The sequence below is a fragment of the Daphnia magna genome, unplaced genomic scaffold, assembly GCF_020631705.1.
Source record: "Daphnia magna isolate NIES unplaced genomic scaffold, ASM2063170v1.1 Dm_contigs021, whole genome shotgun sequence".
Taxonomy (NCBI): domain Eukaryota; kingdom Metazoa; phylum Arthropoda; class Branchiopoda; order Diplostraca; family Daphniidae; genus Daphnia; species Daphnia magna.
In genome coordinates, this window is record NW_025533118.1 from 1,268,202 (window position 1) to 1,289,403 (window position 21,202).

General features: G+C 42.6%; 2 protein-coding genes across 2 annotated transcripts; one reads left to right on the plus strand and one right to left on the minus strand.

Moving 5' to 3' along the window:
• The first annotated feature begins 438 nt into the window (after positions 1 to 438).
• On the plus strand, positions 439 to 1,314 carry LOC116923387. The gene has a single exon (XM_032929835.1). The coding sequence runs from the start codon at positions 439 to 441 to the stop codon at positions 1,312 to 1,314; it is 876 nt and encodes a 291-aa protein (XP_032785726.1).
• A 9,226-nt stretch (positions 1,315 to 10,540) lies between these two features.
• Positions 10,541 to 15,391, minus strand: LOC123477438. Its single transcript, XM_045180773.1, has 5 exons — positions 14,037 to 15,391; positions 13,446 to 13,990; positions 12,381 to 13,394; positions 11,970 to 12,272; positions 10,541 to 11,586 (listed from the first exon to the last, which is right to left on the minus strand). The coding sequence occupies exons 1-5, from the start codon at positions 15,389 to 15,391 to the stop codon at positions 10,541 to 10,543; spliced, it is 4,263 nt and encodes a 1,420-aa protein (XP_045036708.1).
• Positions 15,392 to 21,202: the final 5,811 nt, after the last annotated feature.

The following is a 21,202-nucleotide window of genomic DNA, read 5'->3' on the forward strand; positions in this document are numbered from 1 at the left end:
CACAACAGAGAGAACCTTTCACGAATTACGTAAACTACTGTCTACTGGGTTCAACGCAGACGAAAAAAGGTGAGAAGAATTATAAACAAGTGTTTTAAATGCAAACAACACTACGGAAAGGCAATTTGTCCAATGACGGCCGCTCTTCCCGGTTACCGTCTGAAGCCTTTCTTCCCCGCCTTTACGCACACAGTAGATTTCTTTGGCCCGTACAACGTAACGATATTCAGACGGAAGGTAAAACGCTGGGCCTGTTTGTTTACTTGCATGTCATCAAGAGACGTGCACCTGGAAATGTCATACTCTCTTGACACTTTTTCCTTCATCAACTGCATCAGTCGCTTCTAAGATCGTCGTACAACCCCGAAACATTATCACAGTGATAATGGCACGAATTTTGTTGGAGCTGTGCGTGAATTTTCCGAGTGTCTCCGTCGGATGGAGCACCTACCCATTCAAGATGGGCGAAAACGAAGAACTGTGACTTGGAGTTTCATCCCACCTGCCGCGCCATATTTTGGTGGAACCTGGGAACGTCTAGTTCAATATTCAAAACGTGCCTTCAATTTCGTACTCAACGAGCAAATTCTAACCGACGATACCTTAGTCACCACGCAAATTCAAGTTGAGAAGATTCTCAATGGCCGCCCGTTAAGGTATGTAAGCGTAAACCCGTTGGATCCTGAACCCATAACGCCAAATCATCTTCTCCTTGGGCACGAAAATCCGTACATACCTTTTGATCTGTTCGACGAAAACGACATGACGACCAAAAGGAAGTACCGCATTGCTCAGTACCTCACTGAATTTTTCTGGAGACATTGGATGAGAGAATATCTTCCCAGTCTTACGGAACGACGAAAATGGCTACATGGACAAAAGAATCTCAACGTTGGCAACATCGTGATCGTTATCGAACCAGGTACACCCCGTGGAGAATGGCTAATCGCTCGTGTCGTCAAGGTGTTTTCCGGCCCAGATGGCGTAGTCCGTTCCGCGATCGTTTCCCTTCGTTCGGCTACCAAAATCTCCGAACTTCACCGCCCGGCTGTGAAACTCTGCTTGTTGGAGTCTTGGGATACGGATGGTGCATCCGCTTACAAACGCAGAGCCGGCTATGTTCCGAATCCTACAACTCCGAAAGAGCTAGAAGAGGCTTTGTCGCGATCGGTATTGTGCCATAGGCGAGAACGGAGGCAGGGGAACATTGACGACTGTAAAGACAAGGGAAGAACACGTTTGGCGGCGTTAATTAAAGACCAGAATTCGCCAGTTACAGTCGCGTCAATCGTTTTCCATGTAACAGTATTGTAACACTTAAATGTCAGTTTGATCTAACGTGCTCGTAAAATAATACGGAGTGTCGAAAATTTACCTACAGTATAAAGGCAGTGCGTATCGATAACAGACATTGTATTACGGAAAGCAAACCGAAAGAAAAATAAACAATAAACATAAATAATAACAAACACAAAACAAAAAAATAACGGCTCGGGGGTTTTGTGTAGAGGAGGGAAGATGCGCATCTTCACGATGTGAATAATTCCCCTAGTGTCGTCGGAGAGAACCCTACCACCTTTCTGTGTACCCATGAAAAACGGTAGGGTTTGCCCCGGCGACCGAGATTAAGTTGTTTTTTATAAACGTTTTCAGAATATGTTCAATTCCGAATGAAATCGATATCATGAGGATGAGGTAAATCATAATTGGCTTAACTGAACAAAAAATAATTCGGCAGTTTTATTGTTGAAAAACTTTGAACTATAATCGCCAAAGATCAAAAAAATTTTATTTTCCTGAGTTTTCATCAAGCGAAACAAAATGAATGTAGCCGAAAAACGAATTTTTGGCAAGCTCGTCAGCAGCCATTACTCAACAAGTCAAAATCACACAATGACTGCAGATGAAGGGCATGACGATAGAAGAATCGATTAACGACAAGTTCCGGCTACGCTATCTTAAGCCTATCTTAACTGTATCAATTTTTTGCAACATAAAAAAACAACAAAAAAACCCGTTACCCCGCCAATAGGTGGCTTTCAACATTTAAATCGGTTTTCGGATTTTTGTGCAGTATACTGTACAGTACCCACGAAATAATTAAGAACACGCCCCTCTATTTCCATGTATTATTATGATGCTACGTATGTCAGTAAATCTCAAATAATTATTTACGGCTAGAGATAGTGTAATAGACCGCAGCAACTCCTCCCAGCAACAGCAGCCCCACCCAGCAAGAAGGTCGTCACGAATGCAACCTTCCCTGAGGATAATAGTTTAGGATAAAAGTAAAAGTTATTGTAAACCCCTCCCTTCTTAACCTTCAATCTTTTGGTATATAAGTGCATGGTTGTATCATCTTGAGTAGAGTTGTTTACTGGCAAATACACAGTCTAGAAACTATTACATTTGGAGGTCCCAACGAGACTGTCAAGAATAACAACGAGACTCTGGATGGAAAGTTTCTGATCTGTGCTTCATTTGCCAGTTGCAAGTGTTCTACGCTTCTATCAACAAGTCTTCAAGCAACCGACATCGGAACACCATCGAGGTAAGCGAATGCTGTTTGATTCACCTGTACAAAAGACTGCTCTCAACGAGAACAAACTACTACCTTTATACCCCGTACTAAAAGAATCTGATTTAACCGACCAAGACCCAAACCTAAGTCACCATCGAGAACAATTTTTGGACCATTGGAAGACCCTAATAGACTTAGAATTTAAGCAAGACTTAGAAAGAAGTAAATCATACCAGACAATCTCAACAACTGAAAATATATAACAGTTACAAACACAGAAACAAGAAGCAAGTCAGGCGACGCAAAATTCACTGCATTTTTACGCTTATTACCTTCTAGAACAAACTTTAAAAGTAACAGATGGTGTAACGGCAGAAACCATTGCAAATGCTACTAAAACACTCAAAGACGATAAAGTCGCACAAGTTGGGAACCCCAGAACACTCGATAGTTTACTCCAACAGCTACACACATTGCTCGGAAAGGAAAAAGAATTTTTGTTCGTTACCATCAGTGTATTGCAGAAAGAGTCAGTAATTGCAGTAATTGAAGATAAAAAGAAGATATCTACCCTAAAATTTGAATTTTCAAACGCGCAAAAACAATTGGAGAGTAACAAAAAGAAGGCAAAAAGTTCCAAATACACTTCAAGCAGTTCATTAGAGCAACTGCAAGAAAACAACGAGACCCTGAAGAACTCCCTTGACAAAGTTAATTCCCGAATCACCGACCTAGAACAAAGCCTTGAAACCACCTTAGCAACCGAAAACCCATTGCAGAACCTTCTCAAAAGAAAAGAGGAAAACAACGCAACTGTCGGGACCGAAGGGCAAGAAATAATCAACAAACTTGAAGGTGAAAAGACCAGACTGATCCAGAAACTCAGCACTGCTTAAAACCAGATAAAACAAGTTTCAGAAACAGCAGAGCAGCTCCAGAAAGAGATAAAAGTTTTGGCAGACAGACTCGACAAGGCTTCGACAGAGAAAATCAATTTAAAGAAAAATTGCTAGATTTTACTTCGAAGAACAAGAACCTTGAAAAAGACCTTCAAGAACCACAAGATCGGGTACGAGGACAAGAAAATCAAATAACATTTCTAGAAAACCGGGTGAAAGAATACAAAAAACTTCAAGTTAAATTCATCGAGACTGAAGACTCCAACGACTCAAGTTTAGACGAGGACGAACCAGGAGAAATAACCAAACTAGTGGGAGACATAAACAAACTAACCTTGCCGACAGACAGTGGAGACAAGTCACTCCACTACGAGCTGGAAATAGAACAAACAAGCGATTTTAACAAACAATAGAAAACCTTAAAACGCAAATAGAACACTTAAACAAAACAATCATCTATTTGGAGCAAGAAAATCAACAGTTAAAAAAGAAGGTCGACATGGGCGTAACACACCACGACGAGGACACTTCGGAAAAGACGTTAGCGAATACCTCCAAGAAAAATCCAAAGGATGACGATATTCCAGCAACTGAGCAGGACGACGAAGACGCGAAGAAAGTGAACAGGTACTTTACTCAGCCAATAGTGAAGTTGAAAGTTGAAATTCTCCAGAGAAGACAAAAAGGCAATTCCAATCTTTAAAGGAAAAAGCACTGATAAACTAATATCAGAGTGGTTACGTGGTGCCGATCAGGTAGCACGAAACAACGAATGGGATGACAATCAAAAGTTACGTTTCTTCTCTGATCGATTGAAAGGCGAAGCCTTTGAATGGCATGAAAACTACGCTGAGGAGGAAGGCGATGATCTAAATTACCAGGATTGGAAAGAAGCACTAATAACAAGATTTCAAGGCACCTACGACTTAGCCACGCTGGAGAATAAACTTTAAAAATTAACTCAAAAAACCGGAAGAAAACTGCAGAGCTTTTGTGTCAAGGTTAAATAATCTTTACGATAGTTGGTAAAGAAGAAAGGGCTGACCATAACCAAACTATTATTGAAGGACAATTACTAAACAAAGTGAAAAATATAAGGGATCACAGAAAAAGCAAAATCCTACTACAAGGATTACTACCAAAGTATAAAGCAGAACTTTATCTACGAATGCCAGAAAACACAGAAGACTTTGACGCATTATGTAAACAACTTTTCATTTCTGAAAAAATTCTTATCACAAAAGAAGCTACAGACGACAAAGAGATGTCACCTGTCATAGCAGGGATAACGCACCACGAAAAACAACAAGACGATAAAATCCAACTACTTGAGCAAAAATTATCAAAAGCTCTGTCAGAATTAAAATGTACTAATACGAAACGTGGATCCTCACAGGAAAACGACGTTACCATAGCTGCAACTGACCAATACAAAAACGGGAGTCCACGTCCAAGTGAACGTTACTCAAGATCACGTGATTCGCGAGTGCGATTTGCTGACAGTCGTAACAGCCGAGAATCAAGTCGAGAAAGAAGTCTAAGTAGGAACAGAGACAACAGCCCCTTCCGCAGAGATTACAATTCGTCAGGACGAAGAAATTATAACCCTTCAGGATACAGGCAAACCAGATTTCCATCTCACCAACGTCCCTCATATCGGAACGACTACCCCAACCGACAAGGAAACTACAACGGACCAAACAACTACAGACATCAAGCACGTTATAACAGCAACCAACAAACCCAGCAGCAACAGCACACTGGCAACAACCCTCGAACCACTGAAAATCGAGAAATAACCTGCTACAAGTGTAACCGAAGAGGACATATTGCAAGAGAATGTTGGACAGATATGGCACGTACCAACAACCAACGTACCCGATAAACACCATAAAACCAATCCGTAACTTCCAACTAACATACAATTTAGGATCAGATGTAGAAGTAGAAATTCCTAAACTGATACGTATTCCCGTTAGAATTTTTTATAAGGAAATCATAGCTTTGGTGGACACTGGCGCCGCCGCTTGTTTAGTATCCAGTAAAATATTGGATACTCTAGAGTGTAATGAGAACTTAAAACAAGTAGAAAATACTAATCCTCCTATTTTTAGAACGGTGTAGGGACAAGAACTTAAATCGATAGGGAAATTTGAATTTTCAGACGAAGATCTTACACAACAAAATTATCGTAATTTAGAATCCTTCACTCAATTAGACTTTAATAATAAAACTAAGCAGATAGCTAAGATTGCTGAAAAAGAAGAATAAGCACTCAATGCATCAGACGACATACAAACTAAATTTGAAATTTTACTAAAGAAACACGAAGATCTTTTCGCAGACCAAGAATCCGACTTGGGTCTAGCTACATAAGTGAAACATCGCGTCAACATAGGCCATAACGCTCCCATTAATCAAAGACTACGAAGATCACCCGAATCCCTAAAACTTTTTGTTAAGACTAAAATAGAGGTAATGCTAAGTAACAAAATAATAAGAGAAAGCCACAGTCCTTTTGCTGCAGTCATAGTAATGGTACATAAAAAAGATGGAGAGATGCGAATGTGCATCGACTACAGAGCTTTGAACAAAAATACTGTTAAGGATAAGTACCCTCTACCTAGGATAGATTGACGCGTTGTGCGGATCTGTTTATTTTTCAACATTGGACTTACTGAGCGGCTACTGGCAGATAGAAATAGAAGAAAGTGATAAACACAAAACAGCTTTCATTTGTGAATTTAGCCAATACGAATTTAATCGAATGCCATTTGGTTTAACAAATGCCCCCAGGACTTTTCAAAGAGCAATGAATAACATCTTGAAAATGGTATTGTACAAATTCGCATTGGTTTACCTAGATGACATCATAGTGTACAGTAATTCAATTACTAGATCATGTGACACACTTGAAAGCAGTTTTAAGACTCCTTAAACAAGCGGGTTTAAAGTTGAAAAGGAAGAAATGCGAATTTTTTAATGAAGAATTAGATTATTTAGGTTACATCGTATCCGGAAAAGGAATAACACCAGTACAAAGAAATCAGACGCGATTATTAAATATCCCGCTCCCAAAAACGTAAAAGAATTGAGCTCATTTTTAGGTCTAGCTAGCTTCTACAGAAAATTTATTCGGGCTTTTGCTGATAAAGCCCATCCACTAACTGCGCTCACTAGAAAGTCAGCGGAATGGAAATGGGGGGAAGAACAAAGGGACGCCTTTGGATTTATTAAGAACTGTCTCATCACTAGACCTGTTCTAGGTTATCTGGATTTTTCTCGAGAATTTATCATCTACACGGAGGCTTCAGCGTATGGAATAGGAGCAGTCTTGGCTCAAATACAACCTTCACCTCAATCAGCGGATTTAGCTGAGTCCGACGGACAGGACCTTCGTAAATCAGACGGCGTAGAAGTCGTCAAAGCCTATACCTCTAAACATCTGTACGACCACAAGGCCAAGTGGTCAACCACAGAGAAAGAGGCATACTCAATAATCCACGCCATCGACGTGTTTAGGACGTACCTATACGGGCGTAAGTTTACCGTATTTACAGATCATAGACCTTTAGAATGGCTAATGAGTAAGACAGAACCAGCAGGAAGATTAGCTCGATGGGCTCTTAAGATCCAAGAATTTGATATCATTATTGGGTACCGACCAGGAGAGTCACACCAAAATGCTGACACACTTCCCACATAACACAAGGCAGTCCGTCGGATGTCCGACAGATGTCGGGGTCGGATGTTGAGTACATCTTTTTTATATCCTCCGGACAGCCCGATATCCGATTTGGATGTCCTACGGATGTATTTTTTTTTGGTTTTGACCGCCCTAAACAGCGCCGTCAGACATTCTAAGGATATCCGAACGGGCTTTCATTTGGCTATAAATATGACATGTATTGGACATCTATTCATGAAAAAACATTAGGCTATACCAGGATTCGAACTCGGGTCTCCCGCATCACAGTCGAATCTTATTCCACTGTGCCAATCTACAGATATATTATGTATCATTTTCGAACAATACAATGGAATTGTTGTAAAACACTTGAGCTTTTTCGATAACAAATCACATACAGGATTTTTAAGAAGTCAAGATGATGTCGAACTTAGGTTAAACCAGAGGTGTATAAATTGAAATTAAACAATTTATGCTAAATATTTTTTGAATTTTAAACTTCAGCATGATTTATTAAGTTTAAAGTAGTTTTTTATTATTTGAAATTATAATCCTATCATAAGTATACTTGGTTTTAATATTATTAGATGCCGAATAATATTTATTTTCTGTGAGTTAATTTTCAATGGCTTGGTTCCCGTAAGCTAAACGGAAAGCTTGTGCAAACAAACTCACGACTTTCATATATTTTATTCATTTTTTGTAATAAATTTTAAAATAAACCATCCGGCAAATAGATCATTACTCCTTTATTTTTTAAATTTTTCATTTTAAATGCTGGACTTCAAATAAAAATACGTTCAAGGGAAAAATTTGAACACGGTTAAGTTTTCCCCCTCTCAAGAAATTTTGACAATTAATAATGAAACTTAGTGATCGACCCCAATTAGTTCTAATCGAGTTAACCGCCCCGCACCGATAAAGTGCATTCGGGGTTGAAATGAGGTGCCACTTTTTCAACCGGGGCGGTGCGGGGAAAAAATTTGAGGTTAACCCGTTGCCCCGAAGCAATAAAAAAAAAATGCCGTTCTTTCGGTTTCAGAGTAAAAATCGGGGCAAGCGGGTAGAACGAGCTATTATCGGGGTTGTTATCGGATAGATCGGGTCAATCGATAATGTTTTTTTCATTGATGAATCGATTGATTGCAATCCAATTGATTGCAAACCCCAATTGAATTCGGGGAGAAGAATTTTCCACCCTGAGCCACGCCTCCTTGGCCCGAAATGAGAAACCCGATTTGCAAAAAAGCGCCCCGATTGGCTCGAGGCCGATCCTTAAATGAAACAATTGAAAATCTTTTTGGCTGTTGGAAGGAGGTCCGTAGAATATAATTTTCGCACATCCATTGCACTTCCAAGGTGACTAGCCGACGGACATCCCTGGAACTACCCATTGAGTACATAGATATCTAACGGATGTTCGGCCATGATTCGGACATCCGACGGCAGAAATGTGCTATATGGGTTAGTCGCCCCCCAATAGTACCGTTAGCGAAAGTAGAAACAAGGTCAACAGGTACAAAAGAGAAGTCAGAAGTAAAAAACGAAACCAAGGAAACTAGAACAAAACAAGTTATTTTCGAAACGGAAAGTAATCAGTCCAAACACACGGAAAAATGAAACGAACTCCAACACAAAGATGAGTATTGCCGAACAATATTAAAAGAAATGGCAAAGGCCAATCCAAGTAAGGACGTTAAAAATAAATTTATAATAAACGAAAAAGGATTATTAGCAGATATCAGAGGAAGAATTGTAACTCCAGTAAGACTGGTGCCACAAATTTTAAAGGAAAATCACGATCACATATTGGCAGGACATTTGGGAGTAGGAAAAACGTTGGCTAGACTTCAAAGGCAGTATACATGGCCATGCATGCGTACCGCCGTAGTGGAATACGTTAAAAGTTGTTTGATGTGTATTAAGAGAAAAGCGGTAGGTGGAAGTAAAGCACCATTCCATCCTTTGCATTTAGTTGAAGGAGTATGGAAAAGGATCGCAATGGATAGTGGGCCCAATTCAAGAAAGCGCTTAGGGATACAGATATATAATAGTTATTTCAGATTATGCCAGAAGGTTTGTTTTTACAGTTCCAATGAGAAATCAAACTGCCCAAACAATTGTGAAGGTTGTAGTTAACAAAATATTTAGTAAATATGGATCTCCAGAAGTAGTTCTAACAGACCAAGGTACTAACTTTATATCCAGCTTGATACAAGAGGTGTGTAAACTATTCAAAGTCAAACAAATAAGGACTACGGCCTATCATCCACAAACCGATGGATTGGTTGAGAGGTTCAATCGAACTCTCTGTGACATGCTAGCTTGTTATGTCTCAAACCAACCTGCTAACTGCGACAAATATCTTCCGTTCGTGACTTTCGCTTACAACACAGCAAAACAAGCTTCAACTCAAGAAACACCATTCTTTCTATTTGTTAACCACCGAAATAATCGAGATGAAAATGTGGCTAACTCAGTGGCCAAAAATGCCACGCTGCGTTTTTTTTAACACGAACACGAGGTTACAAAGGCGAAAACAGGAACGACAGGTTGCGACTGCAGCCAAGACTAAAACGAATCAGAATGACCTCGTTGCAAGATCTCCCTCCGTCTTTGACTACGGTAAAAATGCAGAAAAAGGGGTAAAACAAAAGAAGGGCGCTAACGCGAACAATTAGCTTTTGGTGTAAATGGGATGGCGGAACTGTAAGGGAGGGTAACCTATAGCAAAACCAAAGAGTATTAGTTTAGCCAAGGTCAGACAAGTTCAGACTTGTCTGCCCCTCGGCAATGACACGAACACACACATACACACACACGCGTACATACAGACATACAAAACCAACAATTAAATTTACATTTATTACTAACGACTTCTGTCGTTAACAGCGGGGCCTGTTACTGATTAAAGAGAGAAACAATTATACATCAGTAACATCAGATACATTCAGATTCTAATAGGCATAATTTGGACACCGGGCGGTGGTATTCTCCAGTAGAGGTCTTGACGAACACCGACCTGACGATTCTCTCTGGACTGGGGGTGATCCGAGTTACTCGACCAGTAGGCCAATGTCCTCTAGGAGAGTTCGGGGCCACCACAAGCACGGTATCGTCCACAGCCAAATTCTTCTTATCGAAAAGCTATTTTCGACGGTCAGTGAGTGTGGGGAGATATTCTTGAAGCCATCAGCGCCAAAAGTGTGTCGTCATGACTTGCATAGCTTCCCATTGTTTTCGAGAATGCAATTTCTCGTCCTCGATGACGTCGTCTTCGGTGTTAGGCGAGCTCTGGACTAACAAAAAATGATAAGAGGTAAGTAGTTCGGGATCTCGAGGGTCCACACTGACATAGGTCAGTAGACATCCATTCAACAACGATTCGGCCTGAATCACGAAACCACGTAAAAGCTTTTCGGTAAGCGAACGTTATTCCACAATGGCTTCCAGAGCCACCTTTGCTGATTTTACGAGACTTTCCCAAACGCCTCCGAAATAAGGCGCTAATGGTGGTGAAAAATGCCATTCAATTTCTTGTTTCACCATTTGACCAACGATGTTTTGCTCCTTGAGACGCTCGATGCCTTGTTGGATTGCCTTGTCCCCAGCAACATTTTGAGTTCCATTGTCGCTATACACGACTAACGGACGACCTCTTCGGGCGGTGAAGGAAGCAAAGGCGATAAAAAAAGACGACAAGTCGAGTGAGGCTGCAACTTCCAAGTGTACCGCTCTAGTGTTGAGCCAGGTTATCAGCAAAACATATCGTTTTACTGTGCGACGATAAATGGTGATGTTGCACGGGCCGAAATAGTCCAAACCAACATGAGTGAGTGGACGTTGGAACGGAATAAGACGATGACGTGGAAGCGGGGCCATTAAAGGAATGCAGGGAGTAGCTCTATGGCGTTTGCAAGTAAAGCACTTGTGCAGATACCTTTTGATAGCCACTCGTCCTTTAATGATCCAATATTGAGATCTTATTGAGCTGAGCAGTCTTTCTGGAGATGGATGAAACAGAATATCATGCTCTCTCATGACGATTAAACGCGTGACTGGATGATCGTGAGGCAGGATTTTGGGATGCTTGATGTCGAACGAAAGGGGGGCGTAATTCGAGCGTCCTCCTACTCGCAATATTCCTTCTTCATCCAGAAATGGTGATAAAGTAATCAGCGTCGAACTCAATTTTAAAGGCCTTTTATTCTTTAAAGCCTCTATTTCTTCGGAATATTTCTCCAATTGCGCAGATTTGATGCAATGATTAGCAGTGTGCTGAATGCATTTGACACCAATGCGTGATTGGTCACGATCCAGCAATTTCAATTTCGAGTTGAAAATGAAACGAAGGATCCATGCAACAATTCGAATCACTACGTCTGAGTTGGAATTTCGTTCCAAAAGTGAGCGGAGCCTGTTTTCTTCAGCATGGCCGTAAACGAGCCCAATCCAGTTGGTGGCTGATACCTCTGGATCTTCGACAGAAAGTTCGGGAAGTTAAATGGATATCAGCCATGCGTTTTCTTCTTGCTGCAAGAAGTCTGGGACATTAACCCAACGGTAATTCTTCATAATTTCATCAGGAAAAAGTCCTCTGCTGCACTCATCTGCTGGATTTTCGATACCAGGGACATGTCTTCATTCAGTTGGTTGAGAATGCTCTAAGATTTCGGATATTCGATTTGCGACGAACGTCTGAAAGCGACATGTCTTTGAGGCTATCCACTGAAGGACAGTTTTAGAGTCAGGCCAATAGATGATTTGATTCATGGGAATACGAAGGGTTGATTGACGAACTTCACAAGGCGTAGTGCCACAACTGCTCCTTGGAGTTATAATTTCGGAACGGTCAGCGGACGAAGGGGTGCCACGCGAGACTTTGACGTAACGAAATTTACGGCGACGATATTGTTGCGATAGGTTACTCGCAGATATACCACAGAGCCAAACCCAACGGTGGATGCATCGCAAAAGGCATGCAGCTGAATGTCTTGGATGTCACTAGACGAAGTTAGAGCTCGCGGGATCTTGAACGCTTCGAGCTGGCTAAGATTAGTAGTCCACTTGTTCCACTGGTGTTGAATTACTTCGGGAACTTGGTCATCCCAGTCAACACCGACAAGCCACAATTCTTGTAGAATTCTTTTGGCACTAAGGATCACTGGTGATAAAAACCCCAGTGAGTCATACAAGGTAGACACAGCACTCAAGATCCGACGCTTAGTACTCGCTTCGACGTCGGTTTAAACATCAAAGATGAAGCTGTCACTTTCGCTGTCATATAAAACACCTAAGGTTCTCTCCGTGGGCAAATCTTCCAGTTCCAAATTCAGGCGAGGCTGATTACGATCACCTTCTGGTACAAGTGACAATACCCGTCGAGATGAAGAATGCCATTGGTTCAGGTGGAATCCTCCCTTTTTTAGCAATGCTGTAAAATCTTTGACCGCTCGACTAGCCTCCTCTTCGGTGTAAAAAGAATCCAGAAGGTTATCTACATAGAAGTTCTTGTAGACTCGTTCAGCAGCTTCAGGAAATTCTCCACGATGTTGGTCAGCAATATGTCGGAGCACTTGAGAGCAGATGAAAGGGGATGAGACAGATCCAAAGATTTGTCGCTGCATCTCATATACGGTGGGTCTTTTTCGAGAACCAGGTGGACGCCATAGAAATCGTAGGGCAGAACGGTCTTCTTTCTTCACGCCAATTTGAAGAAACATTTGTTGAATATCCCCAGATATGGACACAGACTTTTCTCTGAAGAGTAGAAGGGTAGCACCTATGTCATTGATAAGATTGGGACCCTTTAACAATACTTCGTTGAGTGCAACTCCTTGAAACTGTGCCGAAGCGTCGAAGACCACCCTAACCTTTTCGGGTTTTCGAGGATTTACGACTCCATGATGGGGAAGGTACCAATTTCTCCCAAAAGTGCCCTTCAATACACTTTCTTTGAGAGGCCGCGCGAATCCCTTTGCCACATAGTCATCGATTACGGCTTTGTATCTCTCAGGAAAATTAGAATTGTGAACAAATTTGTAAAAGATGGAGAAAAGTCGACGCAATGCACTATTGTAATTGTCGAGTAATGCGATATCTTCTGAAACCCATGGTAGACCTACTTCATACCTGGTTCCGTCGAATTGAATAGTTGCATCGAATTTCTTCCTCGCTAGTTTATCCTCGGTTGATTCTAGCGGTTGAGCTCGAGTAACAATAGGAAAGCTTTCCGTTTCCCACAATTGTTTAACTTGGCGCAAAAGTAATGCTTCCGTCGGTGATTCTTGTACATGTTAGCAGAGTTTATGCACCGTCAGTAAGGGTTTGTTCGAACGACAAACCATTGAATCATGTTGCTGTGTCCCTAATGTTAGATCGCCAACGCAAGTCCAACCAAATGTTGTCAATAAACCAAAGGGAGGGTCGGTTCCAACAGGAGGTAGTCTTTCATCGAGACGTAAGTGCAGCCATTGGTTTCCTGCTCCAATAAGGATGGTTGGTTCTCCAACATCAACCAGTTTTACGTCTTTGAGATGAGGGTAACGACTTCGGATCTCCATTAACTCCTTCGGTGGGCATGGTAACTTTAGGTACTGAGTCGGCACAGTAGAGACCTGCTTTAAATCCGATTCGAAAGATCTATCACGAGCCTTCACAGTCAGACTAACCGTAGTTGATTGAAACTGTGGGTCTTGGCCGTGAAACGAGCCAAAGGATACATTCCTTGCATTCCCTTTGCATTTGAGCTGTTTAGCTACATCCTCTCGAATTAAGTTAACGGTCGCTCCTGGATCTAGAAAAGCGAAAGTTTCTATTTCCACCCCGTTAGCTTGAAGTAACACAGGAACGATAGCTAGGAAAGTGTTGATAGCCGTATCCCTGTTTTTAATCCCTGTTTTTAATGGTCATTGCGCGACCATCAGACGATTTTGCTGATGGCTGGCCTGCATTTTTAGTGGTTGAAGCATTCGTGGGATAAACTCGAGGTGCTCCGTGCATTAGAGGGTGGTGTCGTTGACCACAGTTCCCAATGTTGCAGACGATTTCGGTGGGACACTCAGTTCCCCGATGTGTTCCAATCAGACACCTGAAACATAATTGTTTCTCTTTTATCCACTCCACTCTAGCTGTAACATCTAGATCTTTGAATGTGGAACAGGTTTTTATCGAATGGGTGTTATCACAATAAATGCACTTCTTAATAACGCCTTTCTTCAGCGATGACGAATTACTCTCAGAGGGAGGACTTTGCTGCGGTTTCTTGACTGGTGGAGTTGTGGAGGTGTGAAAAACAACAGGACCTTTACCAAAGAGAGGAGTTGGTTTGGTGGAAGGCTTAGCACTTCCCGCTTTCTTTTCCTTCTGTGGAGCTGGTGATCTATGAGTTGACGGACTGGTCATCAATTCACCCATCACCATCTCGTCTATCCACTTTTCTAGATCCTTGAGAGTAGCTCGTGTTGGAGTCATCCGGTACACTTTCACGCCCCAGCTACTTCTCATTCGCGGAGGTAAACGGGAGACGACGTGTTCCAGAGTCATTCCCGATTCCAAGTCTTGCTCATATCCGCCGGTCCTCAGGGCATGCATGGCTCCAGGAAGAATTCGATTGAGCTTGGCTAGTGCCTCTGAGTCATCATCTCGGATCGATGGAAGATTAATAAGAGCCATCAAATGGATCCGAGCAACCACTTGTGGTTGACCATATCGCTTTTTCAGTTCTACTAAGGCATCATAATAAGTGGACGGATTGTCGAAGTATTCGGCTATGTAGGAACGAACTTCTGTAGTGAGCAACTGCTTTAAGAAAGCATGGCGTTGAGCGTCCGATGGTACCAAATTATGGATCATGTCCCTTAACGAAGAGATAAAGGTCGGCCATTCCTTTGGATCAACATTGAATGGCGTGATCTTTATCTGTGGTAACGCATTCATTAGACAATATGGGCTGAACCCCGCTGAAGCTCCCCTTGGTGGAGGTGTACGCCTGTTAATCCAATCATCGCTGCTGAACGATGGCATTAAAGGAGGTGGTGGACCACCTCTCCCCGATCGCTGTAATGGTCTAGGATTGTACTCAGGCGTTGGCCCGTGCCGGACGTGGGCCCGTGCCACCTCAATTGTTCGAAGTCGTTCTTCCGGTGTAAGGGATATTTGACTTCTGGAATCTGATGATCGACTTTGACTGCCAAATCCAGTATCATTTCTGTTACGATGAACCGGAATACCAATATCTGGCATACTAGTTGTGCTGCCGTCACGTGTCCGTGGTTGAGCCATTTCACTAGGCAAATTTGTTTTCGGTAACTTAAAGTTTCCTCTGCGAATCACCACTGTATAATCGACGGTCCTAAGAAGGTATCGAGGATACGAGACGGACGAAAAGGTAATTAACAATCGACGGCCCTGTAAAGGTGTCGACGATTGAAATATAAACGACTGACGAGGACTAAATTGACAATCTACGGCCCTGTAAAGGTTTCGACGATTGAAAATTAGAGAGACTGCGAAAACGGAACGAACCATTGACGGCCCTGTAAAAGTATCGACGATTGTGAATGTGCACAAGCGAAAACGAAATGAACAATCGACAGCCCTGTAAAGGTATCGACGATTGTGAATGTGCACAAACGAAAAAACGAAATCAACAATCGACGGCCCTGTAAAAGTATCGACGATTGTATAAAATGACGGACGAAAATTAAAAATCGACGGCCCTGTAAAGGTATCGACGACTGAAAATATGGAAGACGGGTGAAAACGGAATTAACAATCGACGGCCCAGTAAAGGTATCGACGATTGAAAATATGACGGACGAAAACGGAATTAACAATCGACGGCCCTGTAAAGGTATCGACGATTGAAAATGTGACGGACGAAAACGGAATTAACAATCGACGGCCCTGTAAAGGTATCGACGATTGCAAATATGTGTTGGACACCGAAAATTACCAATCGACGGCCCTGAAAAGGTATCGACGATGGTAAATAGGACTAGATAAGCAAATACTGACAAGAATTGACCAATTACCATAGGTCGGACAAAACTATGCCAGCTAACAATGCTTACGTCCTGATTGAAGTGTTCAAATGATTAGCCGGGATACCCAGGGATGAATGGCCACGTGAATCAGGCGGTGGCTAAGATAAACACGAACGATGAGTTTTCCGGTCGATGCACCAAAATGTTAACCAACGAAATAATCGAGATGAAAATGTGGCTAACTCAGTGGCCAAAAGGGCCACGCTGCGATGTATTTAACAAGAACACGAGGTTACAAAGGCGAAAACGGGAAGAACAGGTTGCGACTGCAGCCAAGACTAAAATGAATCAGAATGACCTCGTTGCCGCACCTCCCTCCGTCTGAGACTACGGTGGAAATGTAGAAAAAGGGGTAAAACAAAAAAAAGGGCGCTAACGCGAACAATTAGCTTTAGGTGTAAATGGGGTGGCGGAAGTGTAAGGGAGATTAACCTATAGCAAAACCAAAGGGTATTAGTTTAGCCAAGGTCAGACAAGTTCAGACTTGTCTGCCCATCGGCAATGACACGAACAAACACACACACGCGTACATACAGACATACAAAACCAACAATTAAATTTACATTTATTACTAACGACTTCTGTCGTTAACACTATTCTTCGGACGAGAACCAATTATGCCCAATGATATCAAGATTAACAGAAGATACGAGACCTTTGAAGATACCAGTGTAATGTATTCACAGCAGTGGGAAAAAGCTCAAAAACTGGCAAGAGAATATCTCTTCAAATCCCAAACAAGACAGAAAAAATACTACCACGTAACAACGAAAATTACTAAATACAACATAGGTAACTACGTATTACTGAAGGTGCCACCAGCAGCAGGAAAATTCATAAATCGATGGAAAGAATCATTTGAAATTTCAAGAAGCTTTCGGATATCAACTACGAGATCCAGCACACTGAAAACAAAAAACTGAAATCTATTGTACATACCAACCATCTCAAACTTAACATCCCAAGAAAACAAAAAACATCTAAGGAAGAAGAAATACTACAAAACCTACCAGAAAATGTTGAAGCCCAAGGACGACCAACAATTCACCAATGCCGACCAGGCTGACCAAGGAAGCAGCTGCTGATACATCCAGGGAAGATGAACATCAAACCACGCAGGAACCAAGGAGAACCAAAAGAACAAACAAACCACACAATACCCAACCTTTACCGTAACCAAATCCGAAAAGATCCTATAACGAATCACCAATACAACTTACGAAGACGATATCAAGGAACAGATCACTAAACCCTTAAATTTTTTATTCACATGCAGACATTACTCTTCCTTCTTGGCCTCCTTCATTCACTAAACCCTACTTTCCCTATCTACGCTTCTGTCTGCGATTGTAACAATATGAAAATACGAGGAATCCTAGACTTCGAATTGCCTTACTACTGTGACAATGAAAAACCAGAAACACAACACTTACCAAGGATACCAACTACTTACACCTTAGTAACCAAGCAAAAACCAGCAGCCACTTGGAAAGGATGGACATGTCGACAGTGGACTAAAACAAAGAAAATAACCGGATCGTTCTGGATCGGATCCTTCGATACAGTTTACTCCCAAGAAACAATACTAATCACGACTTTGGAATGCTATGGGTTTATCACTTCTTCGCAGTTGTGGAACTTCAGCTACAGGTTTGCAACTTACTTATATAAATTGGAAAAGTTAAATAGTCATTTAAATTGTGCCACAGGTATAGTAGTCCCTGTTCTTTTGACTTCGAACAACATTGTCCACAGGGCTCATCCCTTCTTCGCAGTTGTGGAAATTCAGCTACAGGTTAGCTACTTACTTATATAATATAATACTATACTTATATAAATTTGAGACTTAAAGAATATTTTAAATTGTGCTATAGGTATAGCAGCCACTGTTCTACTTTCAACTTCGAACAACATTGCCCACCTAGAATCTCATTTGCTCATGTTTTTTGTCAAAAATAAAGAAATGAAGCCACGTCAGGCGAGCAATACAGAAATGTTTTGAAATGTGTATGTTTTGTACTTTTTTATTTTCGTATAAGGGTATACAACTTGCTGGGGGAAAAAAAGGGGGTAGATACAAATGGGATACACCTAGGAGGTTATAAGGTAGTCTTAAGGAAGCGGGAGATCCGTTGGAACTTGCGAGGAGTGACACCGGGAGCTTCAGGAGATCCTTTTTGGAATGCTTATAGGCATTCCCTAGAAGATCCCATACCTTCCACAAAATACTCCGTTGGAGGTCCTCAGGCATGTTTTGTGCCGTCTGGGGATATCACAAATACAAGTTTTCATCGTATAATAGCCTTGGAGAAACACCACTAATGGTCGCCATCGCCTACGGGCATTAAGAAGTGGCTAGTTATTTGTGGATAAGTTGCAACGTTGCCCAAATGGCAAAGGACAACAGCACCGTCCTACATTATGCCGCCAAACATGGAAACAATAGTCTCGCTAGGGCGGCATGCGAAAGGAAAATCCACATTAACATCAATCAAACGACTAGACCATGGAACTATACGGCCTACACCTAGTCACAATGTATAAGCAGGATCACATAGTAAATATTGTCGCGCCGAGGAATAACGCTGAGACTCAAGTAGCGATTAAGACACGTTTATTCACCGTAAACGTACATAACACTACAACAGATATAAGTAGACTGGGGCACAGCAAGGGACACACACAAGTATTTATGCACTAACGTAGACAGCAGCTACCGGGAGAAATATCTGCTGACAAGACTGCCGGACATCTCGGGTAGAGTTGCGGTCAATAGCCGATACAGAAGCGCCGGACGTGACAACTAGTCCATGGGGCCTCAAATAACCGCGACATCTCCCTCCCTAGATAGCGAGTCGTCCCGACCGCTATTACTTTCCTATAAAACTCTATATCCCAAAAACTCAACATACCATGGGGAACATTTGACCCCTCTACACTCTACAAAGACAATACCTTGCCAAACATCAACCGAGAGAGAGAGAGAAAAAAAAAACAGTACATGAGTTCATAAAATAACATAAGTTGGGGGATTTTTCCACTTTCAGCAAGTCAACCGCTCCCGGCATCGAAGAATTTCCATGCAGTGTCGCTCTTCTCTACCAATTGGGTCTTCAGCTTGGCCAAGTCCTCCCCTCTGCTTCTCCTTCTCTGTCTCCGGCTGCTTTCACGCCGCTCTTTTTCTTCTCTACATTAATTCCTCCAACATTCTCTCGATCTTTTCCAACCTCGTTTCTACCGTTGCATCTTGCTGCGATGGGTCATACGTGGGTTTAACCTCCCTTCCTATAACTCCCAGCATTCTCTCGTTATTACCCGTGTACGGTCTTCCCACCCGGATAATCCTCCTGGCTCACCTACACAGTCGTCCACTCGACTCCCGTTCCTTCGCACAAGGTTACTCGGGTTGAGGGTTTCGACGATACCACCTACAATTGCTTGATCAACCCTTGGCGCAAATCGCCCAAACTCGTCGCGAGGGCGTTGTCTTCCCCTGGCTCTACAAGCACCCCCACTCATCTACTGCCTTCTGACTATTTGTCTAAAGCTCGATCCTCAGATCGCCCACAACGGTAACCTACCGCCTCCCGACGAATGACTCTTCGTCTAAATCCGATCTTCCGATCGCTCACAACGGTAACCTACCGCCTCCCGACGAACGACTCTTCGTCTAAATCCGATCTTCCGATCGCTCACAACGGTAACCTACCGCCTCCCGACGAACGACTCTTCGTCTAAAACCCGATCCTCAGATCGCTCAGAACGGTAACCTACCGCCTCCCGACGAACGACTCTTCGTCTAAATCCGATATTCCGATCGCTCACAACGGTAACCTACCGCCTCCCGACGAACGACTCTTCGTCTAAAACCCGATCCTCAGATCGCTCACAACGGTAACCTACCGCCTCCCGACGAACGACTCTTCGTCTAAATCCGATCTTCCGATCGCTCACAACGGTAACCTACCGCCTCCCGACGAACGACTCTTCGTCTAAAACCCGATCCTCAGATCGCTCACAACGGTAACCTACCGCCTCCCGACGAACGACTCTTCGTCTAAATCCGATCTTCCGATCGCTCACAACGGTAACCTACCGCCTCCCGACGAACGACTCTTCGTCTAAACTCCCGATTTTTCAATCGTTACCGGCGGTGATCTACCGCCTTGCAGCGCACCACTGTCCGCCTCTACGCCCCCTTAATCACCACTAGGTCCCACCTACCTCCCCAGAAATTCTTATGGCCGTCCCCGCGCTATCGCATTCTAATCGCCTGTCACACGGCCGGTGCTGTGGCTTCGTACCCCAACAGTTTAAGGCGCATGGGCCAGTTGGGTCGACGACTCTCGGAAGCCCCTGACAGCCTCCGCCTCCGCACAACTAGAGCACAATAGAATGAAACAGCGCAAAGACTTACCACAAGTTCTGCATCTCCACCATGTCGCGCCGAGGAATAACGCTGAGACTCAAGTAGCGATTAAGACACGTTTATTCACCGTAAACGTACATAACACTACAACAGATATAAGTAGACTGGGGCACAGCAAGGGACACACACAAGTATTTATGCACTAACGTAGACAGCAGCTACCGGGAGAAATATCTGCTGACAAGACTGCCGGACATCTCGGGTAGAGTTGCGGTCAATATCCGATACAGAAGCGCCGGACGTGACAACTAGTCCATGGGGCCTCAAATAACCGCGACAATATTTTATTGGAACACGGAGCATATCCAGAGATAACTGATGTCAATGGAAATACCCCGCGGGATTACGCGTTTGACGAACAAAGGAGAAACATATTCGAAGATTGGGACTATATAAGAGCCCGCAAGAGAAAACTTTTGATAGCGAATAAAACTAAAATTCAAGAAGAAAAACTAAAGGAAGAAAAGAGAAGAAAAGCATACAAGAAAAAAAAATGATTGAAATCTGTCGTAGTATTCCAGTAAAAAAGGAACGTTGACCATCATTTATCAACTAACACTCTTATTAGCCTAAAGGCAACGAATAACGGTAAAGGAAACATATCTTGTATTTTGTGTC